General features: G+C 46.9%; 1 protein-coding gene across 4 annotated transcripts in view; it reads right to left on the bottom strand.

Moving 5' to 3' along the window:
• LOC119181405 (excitatory amino acid transporter 3) overlaps positions 1 to 20,965 on the bottom strand; it is a 60,490-nt gene that overhangs the window by 15,707 nt on the left and 23,818 nt on the right. For 3 of the 4 annotated variants that reach the window (XM_075875032.1, XM_075875033.1, XM_037432635.2), the window contains exon 2: positions 2,206 to 2,503. In XM_075875032.1, the coding sequence (XP_075731147.1) occupies positions 2,206 to 2,503 (298 nt within the window). Of the gene's footprint in view, positions 1 to 2,205; positions 2,504 to 12,902; positions 13,202 to 20,965 lie in introns of those variants that run through there. The other variant, XM_037432634.2, reaches the window with a different exon arrangement.

The raw sequence follows: 20,965 nt of genomic DNA, 5'->3' as shown, positions 1-20,965 counted from the left end.
CACGGCAGGCCAATTCCTTTTTGGCGGCGATCTTCCGACTGGCGGTTTTGCCAAACACCTCTCGCATCTTTGCTTTGCATTGGTCCCAGCTTGTGAGTTCTTCTTCATTGTTCTCATACCACACCTTGGCCGTGCCTCTCAAATAGAACAGCACATTAGCCAACTGAAGTGTGGGATCCCATCTGTTCGGCACACTCACTCGTTCAAACATGGCCAGCCAATCATCAACGTCGACGCCATCGGTTCCGCAGAATGTACCGGGATCCTTGAGAGGCGTGAAAACGTACGGTTGCGACGCCATGTTCGTCGGAGACGCTGACGTTGACGCGGAGGGCTGAGCATTGGCCATGGCTGGAAGGGCGATGCGACGTCCGCTGCGGAGCTCCGTTGCCTGATGGTTACCCAGCACCTCCACCAATATGTTACGAGGTTGGTTGCTTCTGAGCAAGATGTATTTGCAGAGTAAAAACTACAGGCAAGAGACACAATGGCTGATTGGCCCAGTCGCGCGCCTGTCAGTCGCACCTCTTCCTTTTCTTCCTCTCCGTAGCAATATTTTTTTCATTGTATTTAGTGTGCGAAGACAAGAATTTCTTGATAAGTTTAAGGGCCCTGCTGTTATTTACAAAGTTTTTCACCAAAGTTTGATTTGTTATGTTGTGCTAAGCAAGCATTTCGTTTTCTGCAACATGGCTGTTGGTCGCATCATTTTCATATGGGCTGTTCATATTTTTTTTCTTTTTCGCATTGTCGTTATCTTTAAGAATACGCAGCGCTTAAGGAAAACAAACTCATGACGTCAGAACGAAGACGTGCGCCGACAGCCAACAGTTGATTTATTGTGCGTTAGCGTAAACGTGATGTTTCAAGAAATATGTCAAATATAATTTAAAAACTACAAAAAGGAGGCATCTGCATGTTACCCGCGGCGTTACCATTACTTGATTGATATGTGGGGTTTAACGTCCCAAAACCACATATGATTATGAGAGACGCCGTAGTGGAGGGCTCCGGAAATTTTGACCACCTGGGGTTCTTTAACGTGCACCCAAAGGCGTTACCATTACTGTGGTTGAGGTGATTTTCAGACGAGTATAACAATAATTACTGTAGTAATTATAGAAATTAAAACAATTAACCTTTTACACAGTGGAAACAAGCGGTCGAGTCAAGTGGAAGAATTCAAGTCCTTCCTGCAAATAGTCCATAGTGACTTTGGACTATTTGGACCATAGTGACTTTGGACTATTTACTTAAAGGCGACCACCGGTAATCACCGCGGAACGGTTAAATCTGGCTTGGATAGCCGACGAAATCGGAACTGACGCACCAAACAGTGCATTTGACATTCACTTCGAAAACGCCCTCAATGACGACACCGCTTGATAACAGCGTTATCAAGCGTGAGTCTATACATACTTCGTTTCTTGGCAACGCTTTCCTGCCTCCAGGCCGCTTATTAACGCTCGGTTATCTTCCTCCCCAAATGCGAGGATAGCGGTGTTGTACTAATGGGCTTCTCGGAGTAAATGGTAAATCCGCTGTTTGGTTGGTCGGTTTCGCCAGCCATTTCAGCCGAATTTCATCGCTCCGCGGTCATTACTAATGACCGCCTTTCAGAAATTTAGGTGGCTATGGACTGTTAGCAGGAGGTGCTTGAATTCGCCCATTTGACTCGACCGCTGATATCCACTGGTTAAAAACTTATTTGTCTTAATTTTTATAATGACTACCATAAAATTGCATACTCATCTGAAGATGCCTTCTGCCAGAGTAAAGGAAAGCCCGCAGTTAGCAAGCAGATCCCCCAGAGGGGGAATTCGCCAGTATCCACGGGCAACAAACAAATACCTCCTCTCAGTAGTTTTTCGATAATGTTGCTCACATTTCTTGAAATCATAGAGACGGTGATAAAAAGAACTGAGGGTAAACAGGGACGGAAATATAACACTTATGCGCATGGTCGTGACGACGACATTAGACCAAAATACATCTGATGATTGTCCGGGTTCTTTCATTAGTCTGCCGTTGTACTGCCCCTCGTGCATGTGCAATCACATTGGCCTGCAGGACGGGCCAGTCACAAATAGGAATAAATAAAGCATCGAGTATGATGTCTTTCGCGTCCCCTTTTTTTCTTCACTCGTCACGAAGCGCTACTTCAGTATACGGTCCGCATCATGCTTCTCGCGGCGGGATACTGACCTAGAGGCCTCAAAACGACCCCCAGCACGATTCCGGCCACCACGGCCGCTATGGTGGCCACGGTCAGCCGGTTGTGTCGCAGGAAGGTTCGGCAGGCGCCCCCTCGCGGGGTGGGCGCCCCTCCCGCCGACTCGGTGTCTTCGGTGTCAGCTGCGTCCAGCTCCTTGGATCCCTGCGCCGGCAACGAAGGGAGCGCTGGGGGGCGCTGCACCGCGGGCGGGGCCGCATCCTCGGCCAGGTTGGTCGTCGACATGGTGGAGCCGTCCGCCGTGCTCCGGTATATGCCCCCGCGGAAGGACTGCGGGAAATCAATACGGTTCTTTTATTAATCGCCTGAAGATATCTACATTTTCTTATGTTGTATAAGCCACGCCGCGGTGGTGTAGTGGCTAAGGTACTCGGCTGCTGACCCGCAGGTCGCGGGATTGAATCCCGGCTGCGGCGGCTGCATTTCCCATGGAGGCAGAAATGTTGTAGGCCCGTGTGCTCAGATTTGGGTGCACGTTATAGAACCCCAGGTGGTCGAAATTTCCGGAGCCTTCCACTACCACGTCTTTCATAATCATATCGTGGTTTTGGGACGTTAACCACATATCAGTCAAATCATCAATGTTATATAAGCAATGCCCCACGGCTCCCGCAGGTGTTGTGAAAGGGCCCCCAATATCATATTTCGTTATACAGACATTACAGCGCGAAAGAACAGGGTGTAACGACGGTAGAAATATGAAACATTTTCATAAGGTAACTGACGAGAGAATACAAGAACGTAGGCTAGTTTTCTAACAGCTAACTGTGCTTCTATTAGGTTTGCGGGTACCTGGCTCCAGGGATGTAATAGAGTATGCGTGAATGTAAATGATCCATACTTCTTGCTAGATTTTTCAACAGTCCACTTAGCTTTTGATATGCTCTTGGCAAGCAACGCCAATTTTTAACGTCTATCGAAAAGAGGCACGCAGTCAGGCAGGTCCGAAGTGGCCCTTACACCTACTGTCATCTCAGCATGGAACGGGTCGCATTTACCAATGGGTGCTACGTGTCATTATTGTTCTGTTCCGGTGATACAAGCAGACGCGTGAGATTTTATATTATAGGATATTCATCAACATCATAATCATCATCATCAGCTTGACTACGTCCACTGCAGGACAAATGCCTCTCCGCCAGTCAACTCGGTCCTAAGCTTGCTGCCGCCACTTTATACAGGATATTACAAGGTTACAATGGGAACGCTCCCGTGTACTACGCCGAGCCTGTCTTCGCTACCCTTATAGGAACTGCTGTGACTGTCGGATATATGATAACAAATTCCCCAAGCTGACACTTCTTCGCTTCATACACCACACCGGCGTTACGGCAAACATTTACGCACAAAGTTTCACTCCTTAAAAGCAAATCTACATTGCATTAAAAAAATAAAGCTACAGGGGAGAATTGTGGCGTAGTGAGCAATTCTCAACTATACTTGCAGTAGGCGTTCTAGGATAGTTGTAAAGGGCCTGTGGTAAGCGCACTGCCGTTCTTTTTTTTTTTTGCGGATCAGCTCAAGTGCTCCCCGAGAATTGAAGCGAGGCTAGCAATCAAGAAAACGTGGACAGAGCCCGATTACGCTGTCACGTTAAACTCTTGAGGATGGAGCTCAAGAGTACCTCGATATTTTCCTTAGTGGCTCTAACAACGAACAGGAAACTCTTTTATCAGCGAGCACTGCAGAGTGCATTGAGATGCCCCCCCCCCCCCATCCCCATTGTTTTTTCCCTGGCACTTTCTCTTGGTGCACGGATAGCTGCGAGTTCAAGCTGCGTTCTGTCAATATACGATGTAACCCCATAACCGGGTCATATTGACGGCTAGCTGATAAGGTATCAGAGTTTATCGAGTCGAGTGGATTGCATTGTGCTAGTGTAAGCTTTCATTGTTTTAGTAGCGTACAATGATGTCTTAGCAACGGATTCTTTTTTTTTTTCAGTGAGGAAGATGGCGGTGGGGGAGGTCCGGCATGAGCCAGTAGAATCTGGCCCGGTATTTTGCGCGAAGTGGCGGGTGTATAGGGGATAGGAAAGAAAGGTGGTAGGAAAAGAGAAAAGTGTGGGGACGTATGATGATGGGGACCGCAGGAAGGGATTTCGGCCCCAGTCGAACAACACGGTGCCTTTGCTGTCGCTCGGCGAATCCGTCACTGTCGCCGTGGCACTAGAATATCATTCCTGCTTGCGCTATGGCGTCGTGTGTGCTTGTCATCTACAGCTATGCCTGGAACTCAGAACGCATAATGCCAGTCAGAGCAAAAATTCTAGTGTTACGCCTGCTGAAAGCACATGTTCACCCAACGACAGTCGAGGTGCGTCGGAGTTCGGCTGACCCCCGTATTTAGAAACGCTCCTCGACTCGACTTTCACCCTTCATTTGACAGAGCTGAGCACTGCGCCACTGCTCGTCTGAAAATGATGCTGCGCTGCTCATGAATCGCAGCAGATTATCACCTGACATGCAGTAACTTGCCGTGCCTAGAGAAGGCGCTCCCATCGGCTTTCTCAAGTGAAGGTGAAGCGTTGACTGAAGGGACGTTCTAGAATGCGGGGTAAGCCTAACACGCCGTTTCCCCTGTTTGCGTATTTCTTCATCGCGATAGTTATAAGTTAACCGCGTAACGCAGTGGTGTTTTTCCGCAGTGGTGTTTTCCTGTTTTTCCTCTTCTATGCCCGGTCCTGTACCCTTCAGGAAATATGTAGTTGCACTTGTGGCATACGACGCATATGAGTGTGCGGGTGCCTTGGATCGAGATCATATCAGCAAGGTTTCGGCACGCGTCAGCTAAGTAAAAAAGGCATTGAAAATCGTCCGTCGATGTTTGCAAGTTGCGATGCACCCAGTATTGCTGTAGTGAAGGGTTCGAATTTTAATGTACTTAAATGCATCCGCATTCGATACTAAATACTAAAGGCCTAGATGCTAGAGGTCAAGAGTTTTAATCCTATAGCTATTGAAAAATATTATTGTATGTTTATTCGGTATAAATACCCAATTCGTCGATGGTCGATTTACCTCACTTCTGTCACCCATAAGCGTTTTCATTAATTACAACAGGTGCCTACTGATCACATCTCAGTTGAAGGGTGAAAAATCCTGCCTTGACTAATTCGTGTGCGTGACATCGTCTCGCCCTGCTAGACCAAATGAGAGTTGTTTTCATTCATTCATTCATTCATTCATTCATTCATTCATTCATTCATTCATTCATTCATTGACCACTCGCCGAAACGTGGGCTTTAGTGCCATTCTCTGTTGAAAATCTTTTCACCTTTTCAATCTTTAATTTGTCCCTAATCTGCCACAGTGGTTTTGTGTGATTACGGTGCCGACTTATGGCACGAAGGTCGCCGGATCGATTCCCTGTCGTTGTGGTCGCATCTCGTCACAGACAAGATGCTAGACGTCCATGTGCTTAGATTAGGTGCACGTTAAAGGCTTAAATTTCCAAAGCCCTCCACTACGACGTTTCTCATAACAATTCCGTGGTTTTCGGACGTTAAATCCCAACCAGTATATAATCACGCTCCAATATATAACCCCTGTTGTCCTATATACTGCAGTTGGATTGCAATAAACTTTCGTTGTTAGTTCAGCGCTCTGTTCTCGTCTCTTCTATGCCCTCCTGTAGTTTGCGCTGTTAAGCACTTTCTTCGTCTACCATATAATCACGCATTCTCGCCCAAGCCCCTGCCTTGTTTGGAATCCCAGAGAAAGGCAAGCATGAGTGGTACTCGACCGACCAGAAAGAGTGAAGAGCCGCACGTCGTAGACCGTCGCAAGTGAATGGATCTTAGCGCCACGAGATCACGTTATCAAGTTTGGAATGTGTGCTGGCGCGCGCGGAATTTGTGATTGCGTCTTGACGTCCTTTGTCTCATTGTTTGAGCGGCCGCGCTGGGTAAGCACACGTTCACGCAACACGTTTTGATGTCCTTCGCAAATGGGCAAATAGAGAGTAAAAAGAAAAGTCTGTTTCATCATATTTCTCTTGAAATGGTGGTGGTTTCGGCTAGACGGTACTCGAATGCACTCGTGGGTCACATCACTGTGGAGTGGTGGTGATGGCGGAGAAGAGTACAAGCGTTTGTTCTTATCTGTCTTCCAGATTGGCCCTCATTCTTCGCGCCATAATCATCCAGCATTGTGTCTCCTGGTCACGCACACGTGGCAGAGGAACAAAAATCAACTGTTAGTGTCAGCTACTATCACACGAATATATGGACAAGCAGCGGAATATCGTTGATAAAATTCTGTAAAATACTTTTTTTCGGCCTAACAAATTTTTATTCTTTTTTATTCCCGCCCAACGACCCTTGGATAAAGTGCATTCTCACGTGTCGATACAATCTCGCTTTTGCCCAAAATTTTCTATTACTTTCGCGAAAGTAAACCTTGACCAATATATCTATAAATCCTAGATTTATTCTTTGGTGACTAGATCAAACCACGTTCCGATAAACCACGTGTACGTTGCAGAGTAGCTGAGGTGGCAGCATCGCATCAAAAAAAGTGAGAAAAAGTCACGTACAGCGTAAATTTATCAGTTACCTCCACGTCGCCCAATGGAGTGAGTCGCTGACAGATTATGCGTATTTTCTTCTTTTTTTAACTTCTTTGGTTAATACGTTTTTTTACATGATGCGTTTTAGTTCCAGGTTCCAGTGCAAAACGTATAAACAACATTCCATTGTACGCTGTTTTTTTTTAACTTCTTTGGTTAATACTTTTTTTACATAATGTGTTTTAGTTATCGGTCCCCGTGAAAACTGTGTACGTTGTTCACGGACTGAAACAGGACACAAAAACTTTTCGCGTAACGACTACAGCAGGTGTAATCACTCGAAATAACCGTGTCAGATTGCTACGAATCAGTGTCAACTCTGATGCCAATGTTAGAATTGAAATTGCGCCGGTCAGACTCGAGCTGAATACGGTGGAGACAAAAGTAATGTACGTGCATTACCCAGCCCCGAAATGACGCATCGCCTTTTAATCCGTGAGGACTGTACCTGCGTCACTTGTCCCACGTGAACAAGTATAGTCACCAGCAGCGTTCACAGTCATAAGCATGCGCCGAGCTGTATATGCTAAGCTTCGCCGAATTTCACTGAACCGCACCCCTCCACCTCCATTGTTCATCTGAAATAAGATCTTCGCAATAGATGCTAAAATGAAACTGAAGCAGGGGCGTAGCCAGAATCTTTTTCGGACGGGGAGAGAGGGGACTTAACCACTCTTTGTGTGTTCGTGCATGTGTTTGTATGTGGAAAATTGTAAATTTTCGGGTTGCGGGGGTTCTCATACCCCTTCCCTGGCAACTGCTATGAACGGAAGCGATAACGAGCTTATCACAATGACCTGCCTTTCGTTGTCTGCTTTCTGAAGATAAACATGGGAAGTCAGGTGTTCTCGGACTGGAACATAAGGGATACCCGGTCACCACTATCTTGAAAAACATGCACTCACAAAACCCTGCAAGTGACGTTACTAATAAATGTACTTATAGTAAGGTTAGTTTGTATGCGTCATCCATAACTACTTGTCAGTCCTGAAATGATAGTTTCCGTAAGCTGAATGCCAAGTCGTACATTTTTAATGAAGATAACCTAATATGCAGAAAATATCTTATGTTATTTTATTACTTGCTTTAAGAGCAACGTTTTCGGACAGCACAGTTCGAAAAAAGGCTCATGCTGCGCAACGTGACGTAAAAGTCAGCAGTTTATGTCGCAATAGATGTAGACACACGGTTTTTAGGGTAGGAGGCTTTATAATTGAAATATATATCACGCGCAGATGTGACACCCTTCGCCGCTGTACAGTGTCGCGCCCTGCACCGCCAGCAAAGTGCGATGCGAATTCGTTCTGCCAAGCTGCCAAAAGGTGCACGCCTACTCATCGGATGTGCTGGCACGAGTGCGAGTGGCGTCATTGCGAAGCTCTTTTCAAAAATTTTCCCGAAAGAGCTGGAAAGAGCACCAACTCGACACTGTCTCATTTTTTCCCTCTATGAAGCGTTGGGCTAGGCGCTCCGGGGCTGCTAGAAAAGGTACCATATTGTTGTGTGAAACATAATAATGAAAGCAGGGGTAAAAGACCGGCCTCATGTTATGCTACCCTACCATTTTAACTCGCCAAACTATGCGCCATGGTTAAAGTATTCTAGTTTACTTTACGATGGTGGTATAGCAGCTATGGTGCGGTATGCTGCTGATCTACAAGTCGTGGGATCAAATTCAGGCTCAAGTCCTTGAGGCTCGTGTGCGCATTTTATGGAGGCGAAATGCTTGAAGCTTGTGTGCCGAGATTTAGATGCACGTTAAAGAACGCGCAGGTGGTCAAGTTTCCAGGAACTCTCTGCTATATCGTCTCTCATATGATAACATGTCGTGGTTTTGGGACCCCAACAATTACTGCTATTCAAATACACGTTCATTGCGTTTCATCTTTCCGGTATGAATCTCAGCTGCCGATTGACTGGGCAGCTTTTTGCGGCCAGTAGTTCAAAATTTATGTACAATTTTCTGTGAGGCATATGGGCGTCGCCATCTTGGGACGTTAAGTCAATATTTTCTTGTTTCTTTATATCACGACGTGGAATAATAAGGCCATGAAACAATCGTTTTCATGAATATACGTGTACCGTAACACGTACTGTTTATTTAGTCTTCAAGATATAAAGGACAAAGGTTAGCAGCCCAGTATTGCGGCACACAAACCTGTCCGTAAAATGGTCTATAGACTTCACCATTCAACTTTAAATTTGGTTGACCTTGTTACCCTCAAAAAAGGAAAAGAATAAAAAAACTAGTATGTTGTATAAATGTCTGTCTCTACTTGTCTTGCGCCTCACAGACCTACCGACATTCATATTTCGGGATATGTCACCGAGAACACATTTGAGAAGCGTGTAGTCTCTCCTGTCACGTGACCTGAATATGGCGCACGAAGCGTTCGAAGCGCAATGGAAACGCCTACTAGCTTTTCCGTCACCGCACTACATCTAGTACGCGGGTTAAATTCTACCTCTTTCGGCGTTTCCGTATATTATTTCTTCATTGAGTGTATCTGCGATACACTCTGAAAAAGAGCATGTAAAAAGGGTGTCTTTTTGTCCCACAACAATAATCGTCATCTATATTGCGTTCCATCCTGGTGCTATCACCCCGCGCCCGGTACATTCTGGTCACAATCGCCATGCCCATTATCAGGGTTACATTGCATTCTCGAGAGGAAAGTGGCCAGCGCCGAGTTTTCAAGAAAGGAAGCGCACGCAAGCCTGATGACGATTATTGTTGTGGGACAAAAAGACACCCTTTTTACTCGATATTTTTTTAGAGGGTACGTGTTACGCCCGATGACACTTTACACCCGTGTTGTGCGGCCACAGACATCGTAATCGACGACAATGCCTTTCTCGCGCAGCTGCTGAGAGGTGTCATCGTCGCTTCCTGCACCGGCTGGTGTGTGACGTGAATGCAGCGCGGCGGCGGTATAGCGTCGACAGGTGACACCTGCGTTGTACACTATAGTAGTCAACGGCGTGCACGAAACTACACCAACACGCACCACCACCTTTAGCGGTGTAGAGAGGGAGACTAGAGTCGTGTCGTCCTTCGCAGCTTGCGTACTTGTCACTTCCCCCCCGTTCTTTTTGAAGGGGGAAATGTCTGCGAGATATAGCGTGCTACGCTTTTCATTGCCCCCAACCCCACTCCACTTTCGTGATACCACTTGTCTCGACGAGCATTGTTCGCCGAATTCTTGCGTCGCCTGGCATCTCGTGCGTCTCTGATTTTTCGCCACCGGTAACAGCGCTGTGAAACTTAAAGGGTAATGTAGCTTTTGCGTCCCGAGACCACGATATGACTATGAGACAAAAAGAGGGCTCTGAAAACGTCAACCATTCGGTGCTTTCGAACGCGCACTGATACCGCACAACCCGCGAGTTTCGAGAATTTCGCCTCCTTCGGAATTCGACCACGGTGGCGCTGGGATCGAACCCACAACCTTCGGGTCAGAAGCCTATAGCGCCATAACAAAAGTTATGCACCGAAGTGGACAAAAGATAGGGTAGTGGTTTGGTCCGATCGTCACTGCACGATATTTAGCGCGAGAGTGCGGAAACGCAACCTAAACAGAAGAGCTATAGGAGACACTGATAAGAGCTGATCTTAAACTGAGCTTTAGTGGGAAACGAACGTTAATCAGAACTAACACACACACAGAGTGAGAAAGAGAAAGAGAGAGAGAGACGAGGAAAGTATAGGGGAGGCTATTTGTAGTGAACATAATGTTAATATAAAGTAAAGTTACAGCTACAGCGGATGATCACCGCTTCGTTCTTGGTAGTTCATCGGACACGTTATACGAAAGTCAATTACACCTGAAGTGGGTATGTAGCACAGTGAAAAAACAAGTGTTTTTAATGTGTTGGGGCATTGGGCGACCCACTAGTTTCGCAATGCGCATTGTGCGACGCCTGTGGTTCATATGCTGTTCTAAAACGCTTTATTACTCATATTAACGCGATTCCTTTCCCGACATCAAGCCTGCCTAAAGCAGGTTTGCGAACAAGTCCCAGTGATTATGCTATGTGGACTTCACTGTTTATGGCGGGCCCGTATGGCCGGTTTCTATCGCGATCAGGATGCACGGCCTGCACGAATGTATTTCCGTGAATGTATGGCCAAGTATGTTGAACTGCAGAAAACTCAGGAGATATTACCTGAGTGGTTGTCGAGGGTGGAGCCCTTGGCAGCACTTAGGGAATATTAATTTCTGTCGGACTGTTACTGCTTGTTTTTGTTCTGCTTGTGGTTTGATGTACGCGCCTATAAACAGGCAATAAAGCAAAAACAAATACAAAAAATCGGCGTGGTTCAGCGGTAGAATACTGGGCTGGCACGCACTGGACCCGGGTTCGAATTCCACCATGTCCATAGTGTTTTTTGTTATTTGAGGTTTGTTATTGCTTGCGATAGTGGTTGCGGACACTGGCGGCGGACAACTACGGAGCCGCGCGGGACCTGCGTTGTGATCTCATTCATAACAGCTTTCGTTGAAATAACACCTGGAAAAGCAAACAAAAAGAACCACCGTGCAAGCTCAGTGGGAGTCAACAAAAGGCTTATGTGGCTGATGAGACGTGCAACCTATATCTGTGAGATATGAAACTCCTGCGCCTGATATGGCTGATGCAATTCTAGCATAATTGTATCAGCCAGACTTGTTTAACGACACTAATTCTAGACACTAGATGGTTTACCTCTAGTGTCTGGAATTAGTGTCGTTAGTATCTACACTCGGTTCGCTCGTTGATATGAATGATTCTTAAAGCACTGTTGGCGTGGAATTCGGTAGATCTGCTGGGACTGCCCAGTTGACAGTCGTCCAAGTTTGGCATTATCTGTACGCAATCGACTATAATGTTGCGAAACTGAAACTTTCTTATTTTTGTCATGTCATGAGGGCTGCAGGCTTATACTTTAGAGCGAGAGCTAATGCTAACGAGAATTGACAGTAAGAGAAAAACGAGGCCGTGGTTGAGTGGCATTCTGCAAGTCAGGACAGCGTCCAGGCGAACTCAAAGAACTGATTGATATGTGGGGTTTAACGTCCCAAAACCACCATATGATTATGAGAGACGCCGTAGTGGAGGGCTCCGGAAATTTCGACCACCTGGGGTTCTTTAACGTGCACCCAAATCTGAGCACACGGGCCTACAACATTTCCGCCTCCATCGGAAATGCAGCCGCCGCAGCCGGGATTCGAGCCCGCGACCTGCGGGTCAGCAGCCGAGTACCCTAGCCACGAGACCACCGCGGCGGGGCGAACTCAAGGAACTCGTAATAAATATAAATTCCACTGATGTTCATAGTGATTGCGGTGCAACCAGCAGCCGTCAGCGACTCGGTGGCATCTAAGTACGTCTATACATAAACGCTTTGTGACATAACCCCCGTTTCCAACACGCGACCGACGGACATCTCTATAGTGGTCTGTCCCGTTAATGATTGTCTTCGTCCCACAGGCATGCACACTGGAAGGGGGGGGGGGGGTGCTCCCTCTTCCTAGTCAACTAAGAGATGGGGGTCTAAAGTCGATGTATACTGATACATTGACTTAATAAGTGCTGTGACGAACCCCTCCACCTATATTTTTAAAGTTTATCCAAGTATGCAGTACATGAGCTACGCCGACGTAACTGGTATCAAGTATTTTTTTTTTCGTCAGCCAACGCATGCGCTCACCACGTGTTAAAGAATAAGCTTCGAAGAATAACTATATTTCGGAATCACTGTCCACTGCAGAGTTCATTCCTTCTGGAATCCACATATTTCTCGAAACCTTACGTGGAATCCCTTTCGGAAATGACCCACGTAAGCGATTTGTGTAAAACCTTCTTTCAAATGACAATGTTAGCTGACATCTTGTTCAAGCCCTCTCTCTCTCTTCCCTGATCTCTTGACTTCCTCCCCATCACTGTGCCGACCCTTGTAGGTGACAAAAATTTCGTCATGGCGGCCCGAGCTGAGGTGAGTTCGAGATACCCCGATTCTCAAACTCCTCAATATGTAATCCACCCGAGTCTTTCAGGTGCGAACAAAACGAATAGGATAAAAAAAAAGCAGTCATAAAAATCATCCGGAAACACTCACAAGCCTGAAGCTTTCCGGGTCCTCGTTCAGGTCGTGACGAGGCTCACTCATTGTCAGCCGCGGCTGGCAGGCGCGAAAGTTGCGAAAAAAGTGGCGACTCTCTCCCCTCCGCAGGTGAGACAACAAGCCCAGCGGCGGGCGAGTGTGGTCAGTCGGGGGAAAGGGCAGCGAACCCTCGACCGGTGTCCGTCCGTCGGAAATGGCCCCGTGTTGCAGTTCCGAAGTGCCCACGGAGTCACGCGAAACAGTCCATGCGTGAGCAATGTGTCGCGGCGCTACACGGATACTCGATCGCGCGTTGCAAACCTCGGTAGCGAAACCTGCCCCGTAAACATGGTAGCGCCCGAAGCGCACCTTGTGGCATTTAAGCCGAGTGACACCACTCCCCTCCCTCTCGACCCCCCCCCCCCCACTTCTATCATCTCTCAGTCAACGCGAGACTCGACGTTAACCTCCGCTTATCTGCGTCAGCGAGGACTGGCTCACAATAGCGGCGATGGGCGCGTAGCGTGAATAAGGTGTATACGCTTCGCCGACACCTCTCGTCATCTCGTGTACACGTGTTCGTTCTCTAAATAAGAAAACGGGAAGAAAAATCTTAGATAATAGACAAGACGGATGAGGGTGATGCATTAGCGGCAGCAATAGTCTGGAGAGAAGGAATCTTGTCTCGCGTGCTGCTTCATGTGTACAGCTGCTCCACTCGCGTATCGTTTTTTTTTTTTTTCGAGTGGAGAGTGAGCTAACCGCAAATCTGCACAACCAACAGGAGGATGCGACCGCACGTCGAATTAAACGCGTAAGTACTGGAACGTTATACAGCAGCGTACTAGAAATTAAATCTGCGCAATAGCCAGGGGACCCGTAAAAAAAAGGACACGGCTAGAAAACATTTACTGGCCTCTCCGCGTTTCGCGCTGTCTTTATATAGTATCCAGCATATCGTACCAACTCACTTAAGAATCTGTTTTATAACAGCAGTGATCGCGCATATAAGCGGGCTTATAGCAGAACGCTTGCCCAAAAAGTTGTTGACTGTCGCAAATATAGTTGTGACCCCCCCCATCCCCCCTCCGTTAAAAGAAATGGAAGCGCTGCAGATGAGTCCATGATTACCTTTGTTATCCAGCACGACAGTTCAGGTACCAGGTGCTGTCTCTATTCGAGTAGCCTAAGGTGACTGGAAGGCTAAATCAATGTTTTCAACTTATCAGTCGATGTAGTGAATTTCCCCCGCCCCTCGCTGAAAGCTTCCGGCGCATTAGGCCCTTTTGAACGACCTTCATGATTCCACCCCCCCCTCTTTTTGAACAAGCGACGATGGCATGCGATGAAGTCGTAATGCGGCATAATGTTACCTGAAGACACAATATCCGGCGATCTGTGACGTTATATGGAGACGCTATCGGGTAATTTGTTGCATCGCTTGTGCCGATGGCGCCGATAGTCCATGGATTTTCACGTATGATGAGGCATTTGCGACTTTCGATTTCAACAGATTTCACTGTGGCGTAAGCAGAGCGCAGCGTGAGGATGCGCCAGCCGTTATCGCTCAGATAAACAAATCCGTCCAGGTGCGTTCTCTCCCATCTTCTCTTGTCATTTTTCGCGCACTCGGCCGTAAAGACGTTGTATTCGACAGCTCCGGAAAACGCTTCGCCTTACATTTTTTTCTTGACGCATTCTTGTACATCACTATGCAAACGTTTCTATCAAAGGCTGCAAGGAAGTGTTTTGCAGCGGACAGTGATCTGAGGGGTTGCAGGTTTTGGTTTACTGGCGGTAAAACCCACTCCAGGTAAGCAGGAATGGGCGAGATATCGAAGAGAAACATAGGTTACGTGACGCGTCTTTTTTTTTACATGTTATTATCATCTTTGTTTCTTATCTTATCTCGTGTTCGCTGCTCTAGGGCAGTGCAAGAGTTGACGCTTTCGTCCGGGGGCCATAAGCGTCTGCAGGGTTTCCCTTCTGGGGAGGAGGGGAGCGAAAGTTCGTCAAATCGGAAAGTTCGTCAAATCGCCCCTTCCCCCTACTTGTCATGTCAACGTATACATAGGGCAGACTTTGCACCCCCCTAAATGACGGGTTCTAAATGATGGGCTCTCGCTAATTGGTGCCTGAAGAAATATATCATATGACTTATTTTATTTGGTTGCACAATGAAAGATTATCTGTTTACCTTAACACGTCACTTTCCTCAATTACCACTGTCTTCCGTTTCTTAGCTCTCCCGCCCCAGTTGATTGATGATTAATTGATATGGGAGGTTTAACGTCCCGAAGCCACCTAATGATTATGAGAGCCACCGTATAGTGGAGGGCTCCAGAAATTTCGACCACTTGGGGCTTTTTGAAGTGCACCCAAATATGAGCACCACAGCATTTTCACCCCATCGAAAATGCAGCCGCCGCAGCCGGGATCGAATCCCGCGACCTGCGGGTCAGCGGCCGAAACCCTTAGTAGTTTATAGACCACCGCGGTGGGGCACCTGCCCAGTAGTACACTGATTACGATACTCGGCTGCAGATCTGAAAGTCACAAGTTCGATATACCGACCGCGACGGTCGCATTTAGATTGAGAATATCAGTGCACCTTATAAAAACACGAGATGTCCTAAATCCACCCCCTTCCCTCCGAACGGCGTGCCACATGCTCACATCGTGGTTTCCACGGGTAAAGTACCCTAACTTATTCGACATTTTTCGAAAAGGGTCCCAATGATTTTGGCGCCCCGAAGAAATAGCGCCGAGCCCATTGCGCATTCGTGAGACCCGAACAGCGTTTGGGCTTTGCGTTGGGGACGCTATTTCTCGTAATTAGCGGGAGCCCTAGAGCTTGCGCCTAGAGCTTTGCGTCAAACAGACATGATGACACCCATCCGAGGTGACATCTCTTGGCCCAGGCTCGAGTTGCTCGAGTCGAGTGACCCAGAACAGGAGAAGTGTCCAAAGCAGCACAGACCTATATATAAGAACAGTCTTAGCTTCTGTTTGACCCAAAGCGAGCACATACAAGGACTTCGGGGTTCCTATTCGAAAACTCCCTGTCATATCTCTGTTCAAGGAAATTGATTGGACAGCTGTGCGCATGCGCTCCTGTCAAAGTTTTCCACCCTGGTGCACCTTAAAGGGCCACATACAGAGCACAGTCTTTCGACGTAAATATGGCAGGAAACGGCGCGACAAGCCAGCTGAAGAGATAAGAAAACTTGGGAAAGCCAGGCGAGTGCTCATGATTTGGCATCTGGGTCTACCGTGTTTGCACTTCGCATTGTCTTATCCGAGGCAGCAAAAATAAAAAGTAAGTAAAGAGACAGGGACCTCGTAACCAATGCGCAGGCTCGTGGCGACAATGGGCCATTGCGCAAAAGATTTTTTTTTCTTGCTTGCTTGTATATCAGTGTCTTAAGGTTGCTCAACATACACGATTGTAAGTGATGATTTATTCTTTGATAAAGAAAACGTGGGCGCGCACACGTGGACCGAAAAAAGAGGTCAGGACGCCACAAATGCCGAATATATAACAACCGAAAAGGCGCACAACAACAGAAGAAAAAAAATAGACACAAATACTTATTTGCGCACGGCCATGCAAGGGACGACACGATATATCTCACACGCAAGGAGGTCAACATTAGAGACAACTGCTTAAGTATTTGACTTCTTCCCTATGCAAGAAATGATATTATAACAACTATTGGGGTTTTACGCCTCAAAAGTACGATATCATTATGAAGGTCGTCCTGGTAGAAAACTCCGCATATCATTTACCGTGTGGTTTTCTTCGACGTGCACCTAAATGTATACGCCCACGGGCCTCCAGAACTTCGTCTATGCGGCCGTCGCGGCCGGGATTCGATCTCGCGACATTCGACGTCAGCAGTGGACCACCGTGATTCCATTTACCACCGTATAGCACGTATGCAAGACGCCAAATGCTTGAACAGTTATACCTCACATCAGGGGCGTAGTCAAAAACTTTTTCGGGGTTGGGGTTCAATCGTGCTTCGTGTATGTTCCTGTGTGCGTTTGTATGTGTATACGTGTACATCTACGGAAGCATGACAGAAAAGTTTCAAAGTATTCGCTCCCACCCCTCCCCTCGACCCAATTGGCTATACGCCACTGCTTTATATAAGCACCGAAGCGTGCCGTATTAATATAGCAAAAAAAAACCATATCCACGGGGTGAATGATGAGTGGCGCGAAGCATCCGTCCATCCATTCGTTCTTGCTTCTGTCCGTCCATGCGTCTGTCTGTGTGGCCGTCCGTGCGTGTGCGTGTTCGTGCGTCCGCACGTCCATCCATGCGTCCGTCCCTGCGTTCGTCCATGCACCCACCCCTGCGTCCGTCCATGCGTCCATCCGTCCGTGCAGCCATCCGTGCGCCCGTCCATGCATCTGTCTGTGTGTCCGTTCGTCCATCTATTCAGCACTCCAAGTACCACCATCTCGCATCTTTTCATCATATATTCCGCATACAGAAGCAGTGCCATCCAGCGGACAATCCAAGGACTCAATGAGAGGTGGCACACGCACACTTTCTTACGGCTTGCGCTTTGTGTCTACTTCCCACTTTTAACCACCTCGAGTTCATGGTATATACTAGTTCACTGTATTCATGGCACTGCGGCTCAACGCTCGCTAAACGTTTCTAAAACCAAGGAGGTTATGCCCAGCGAGTATAACGTAGCAACCATTTCTTGTCAGATAGTGCTCGATGTACATGCCAACCACTCATTGGGTAACTATATACTGCAAGTACACTTGCTTGATATCCACTAGGGCATTAATAATAAACTTCTGGGTAGTAGGCCGGCATTCGCTATGCTATTTTCGTCATTCTTCTGAGAAGCGTGGTAACCGCTAAGCACTTACCAGGAATTTTAAGGGCGAAGCTCCTTATGGCGTGGCTTGTGCGTCCCTCGTAGAACGTAACCACCAGTGGCACATACCCGAAATAGCGGTCCTTACAATGTATGCTGGATGGGGGCACTTATATGATGAATACATGATGAAAAGATGTGAGATGGCTGTGCTTGGAGTTTTCTCTAGACATATGGACGGACGAACGGACTGACACACGCACGGACAACAGACAGAGGGGTGCACGGACGGATGTACAGACAGAGGGATGGCCGCAAAAAGAGATGGACGGACAGACAGACGAATGAACAAACGGACGGATGCACCAAGGATCACACAGATAGGCGGACGCAAGAACGAATGGACAGACAGACTGGCGAACGCTGCGCCCCACCAATCATCATTCACTCCGTGGATATGCTGTGACTTTTTTTGCCAATTGTTCATGCAGTGGCTGACGACGATAAGGAATTATGGCTGAAGTGGTTATGCGGCACAGTTTATAGGGGAACAAGAACAAGCTTTTGTAATGGGTTAAAGCATTGGACGACCCACTCGTTACGCTACTGGCATTGTGCGACGACTGGTTGTTCTTTCGCTGTTTTAAAACACTTTATAGGTTATATTAACGCGATTGCTTTCCCGACATCAAGCCTGCCTAAGGCAAGTATACCAACAAGTCTCAAGCACCGGCGTAGCTAAGTGGTTGAATACTGGGCTGGCACCCAGCGCACCCGGGTTCAAGCCCCACTGTGTCTTTGGGGCTAGGTTCGCCAACAAGTCACAAGCACCAGCGTAGCTGAGTGGTTGGAATGCTGGGCTGGCACCCAGCAGACCTGGGTTTCGAACCCCACTGTGTGTTTGGTGCAAGGATTTTTTTTCTCATTTCGCGCGATGTGGTTACGGACACCGGCGGCAGCGGCGGCGACGGACAACTGCGCGTGACCCGAGTTGTGATCTCATAACAGCTTTCGCTGTAAAAAAGGTGTCAGCAGTAATCGCTCGAAGAGACAGGGTAGGAGCCACAGAGTTGGTCGTACAAAGTGTAAACGTTTAGCGCGCAGCGGAGGAACTAAGGTGAAGTAGAGTGGTGCCCCGTGTCGTTCTCACTACGTCGTTTTTGTTTTCATGAATAGCGCGTTGTATTGTTTACAAAGTACTCGCTTACGTGTTCCTGTAACTGTTCATCAAAAACGTAAGCAAAAAAGCGTTTGAAAGGTTCCTTTTCTGTTTATAAAATAACTTTTGACGATTCAGAGTATTAGGTACTCTACTATTGGAGAGCTGTACACTGTCCCAATAAGCCCTTTCACTGTTTAAAAACACAATCCCTTGATGACATCCGGTCTCGTCCAATGATGTGCCTTAATAGCATCGGCAGGCAAGAAGAGCCGCTGCTTTTCTACACGTTCTTTCCTTTATTTGATTAAGTATATTCAAATAGATGTTCTTTCTATATAATAAGAAATTCTCTTCCACTTTACGCACGTTCCTTTTATCTGAAAAACTGATGAGAGACATTTCTTACTCTTAAAAAGGAACTTGAAAATGTTCTTTCAGTTTTGACTTTAGGAGCTGGTAAATGAGGTGACCGGAAGTTTTCTGGGGTGCAACAATTGTGACCTTGAGACCTTCTACATCGTTCGACGACGTTTTGGAGGCGGGGAGGGAAGGGGTAGTGATATTTAAGTAGAAAAGACAATAAATAAAAGTGGGTCCTGCAACTATGCATCAGAGTGCGACACCACAACAGTAGCTTACAAAGGAAGGGATAAGGGGGATGAAAAGAGGTAAAAAGGTAAAGTTCGAGAGACAAGTTAGGTGATAGGAGATGGTTAGAGAAGTCCGTGGACGGGGCCCCAATCACTAAGCCGTCGTCGAAGAGAGGACATCTCGGACGAGACAACCGTCAGCCACGAAATCGGCCACTCCGTTTTCATTCTGAGTGCACGTTGCCAACCAGCTCAGAAGCATACCGAACTGATTCCCTCAAAGCCTGCCATTTCTTTTCCTATTGCGACATTGCGGCTCAGAAGCGAAAACCACCTTTGTCCCTTCCCTCCCACATTTCCATCGCGAGATCTTATCTGATTCTTAAATGAAGATCAGCGCACACGATGACCCTACCATGTGCTCGCCAGAGGTTTTCATTTTTGTAATGCAGCTGTCGTATATACTACGTGAATGCACGCTTCTATCGGTAGGGCAGCAACCGTTTGATGATGATTGATATGTGGGGTTTAACGTCCCAAAAACCACCATATTGTTGCGTACATGCACGAAGAAAAAGAAGCGTATACGGTGAACGCACTTGTCGCCCAGAGCGAGAGAGGAAGAAGAGGATCAGGAGGATCTTTAACCATCATCAAGAAGAGGATCAGGAGGATCTGTCTGCCCGGGCACCACCCTTTTTCACTTATAAACGCATATTTTCCAACGGGTTTGCATAATACTCAACAATTAGATACTGCCTTAGCTAATTGCAAGAATGATTTCATTCTGACTGGTGATTTCAACTCACATCATGTTTCATGGGGATTTCGAACAGACCATTCTGGTACTCTTCTATGGGATTGGATGATTAATAAAAATCTTACCTGCCTAAATGACAGACAGCCGACATTTATTCGCGGACGGACACGATCGGTATTAGATCTCACGATTTGCAGCCCAAGTGTTTCAATAAAGTCTTGGAAAACAATTGATTTCTCTTCAAACAGTGACCATCTTCCTGTATACTTTGAAATCTCATGTGCTGTGAAATCTATTGAAAGGACAGAGAAAACATTGATCAATTACAAAAAATTTAAAGATTGCTTGCGTTCCAACATTAGGGCAGTGTCCAGTGGTCAAAATGAAGACCTCGGCAGAAATCTCTGTTCTGCTTTAGAAATCTCCAAGAACACTTCAGAATTTGTAATTGCTTCGTCGTCATCCAAAAGTGCCCAACCTAGTAGATGGTGGAATGATGAGTGCACACGAGATTATAGAAGAAGAAAAGCTGCATGGAAAAGACTTATATGTAATCAGAGTCCAAAAAATTGGAAGGATTATCAGTTCATTGCGGCAACATTTAAACGCACTGTATCGCGAGCGAAAGAGCAATATGACCAAGAACATTTCGAGTACCTGTCTAAATCAAATAACAAACGTGCTTTATTCAACTTCCTTCGTGGTAGGAAGAAGACCCTTAT

Source organism: Rhipicephalus microplus, chromosome 10 (assembly GCF_043290135.1).
Source record: "Rhipicephalus microplus isolate Deutch F79 chromosome 10, USDA_Rmic, whole genome shotgun sequence".
NCBI classification, from domain to species: domain Eukaryota; kingdom Metazoa; phylum Arthropoda; class Arachnida; order Ixodida; family Ixodidae; genus Rhipicephalus; species Rhipicephalus microplus.
Note: the sequence above shows the minus strand (reverse complement) of the source record. Positions and strands in the feature narration are given on the sequence as shown.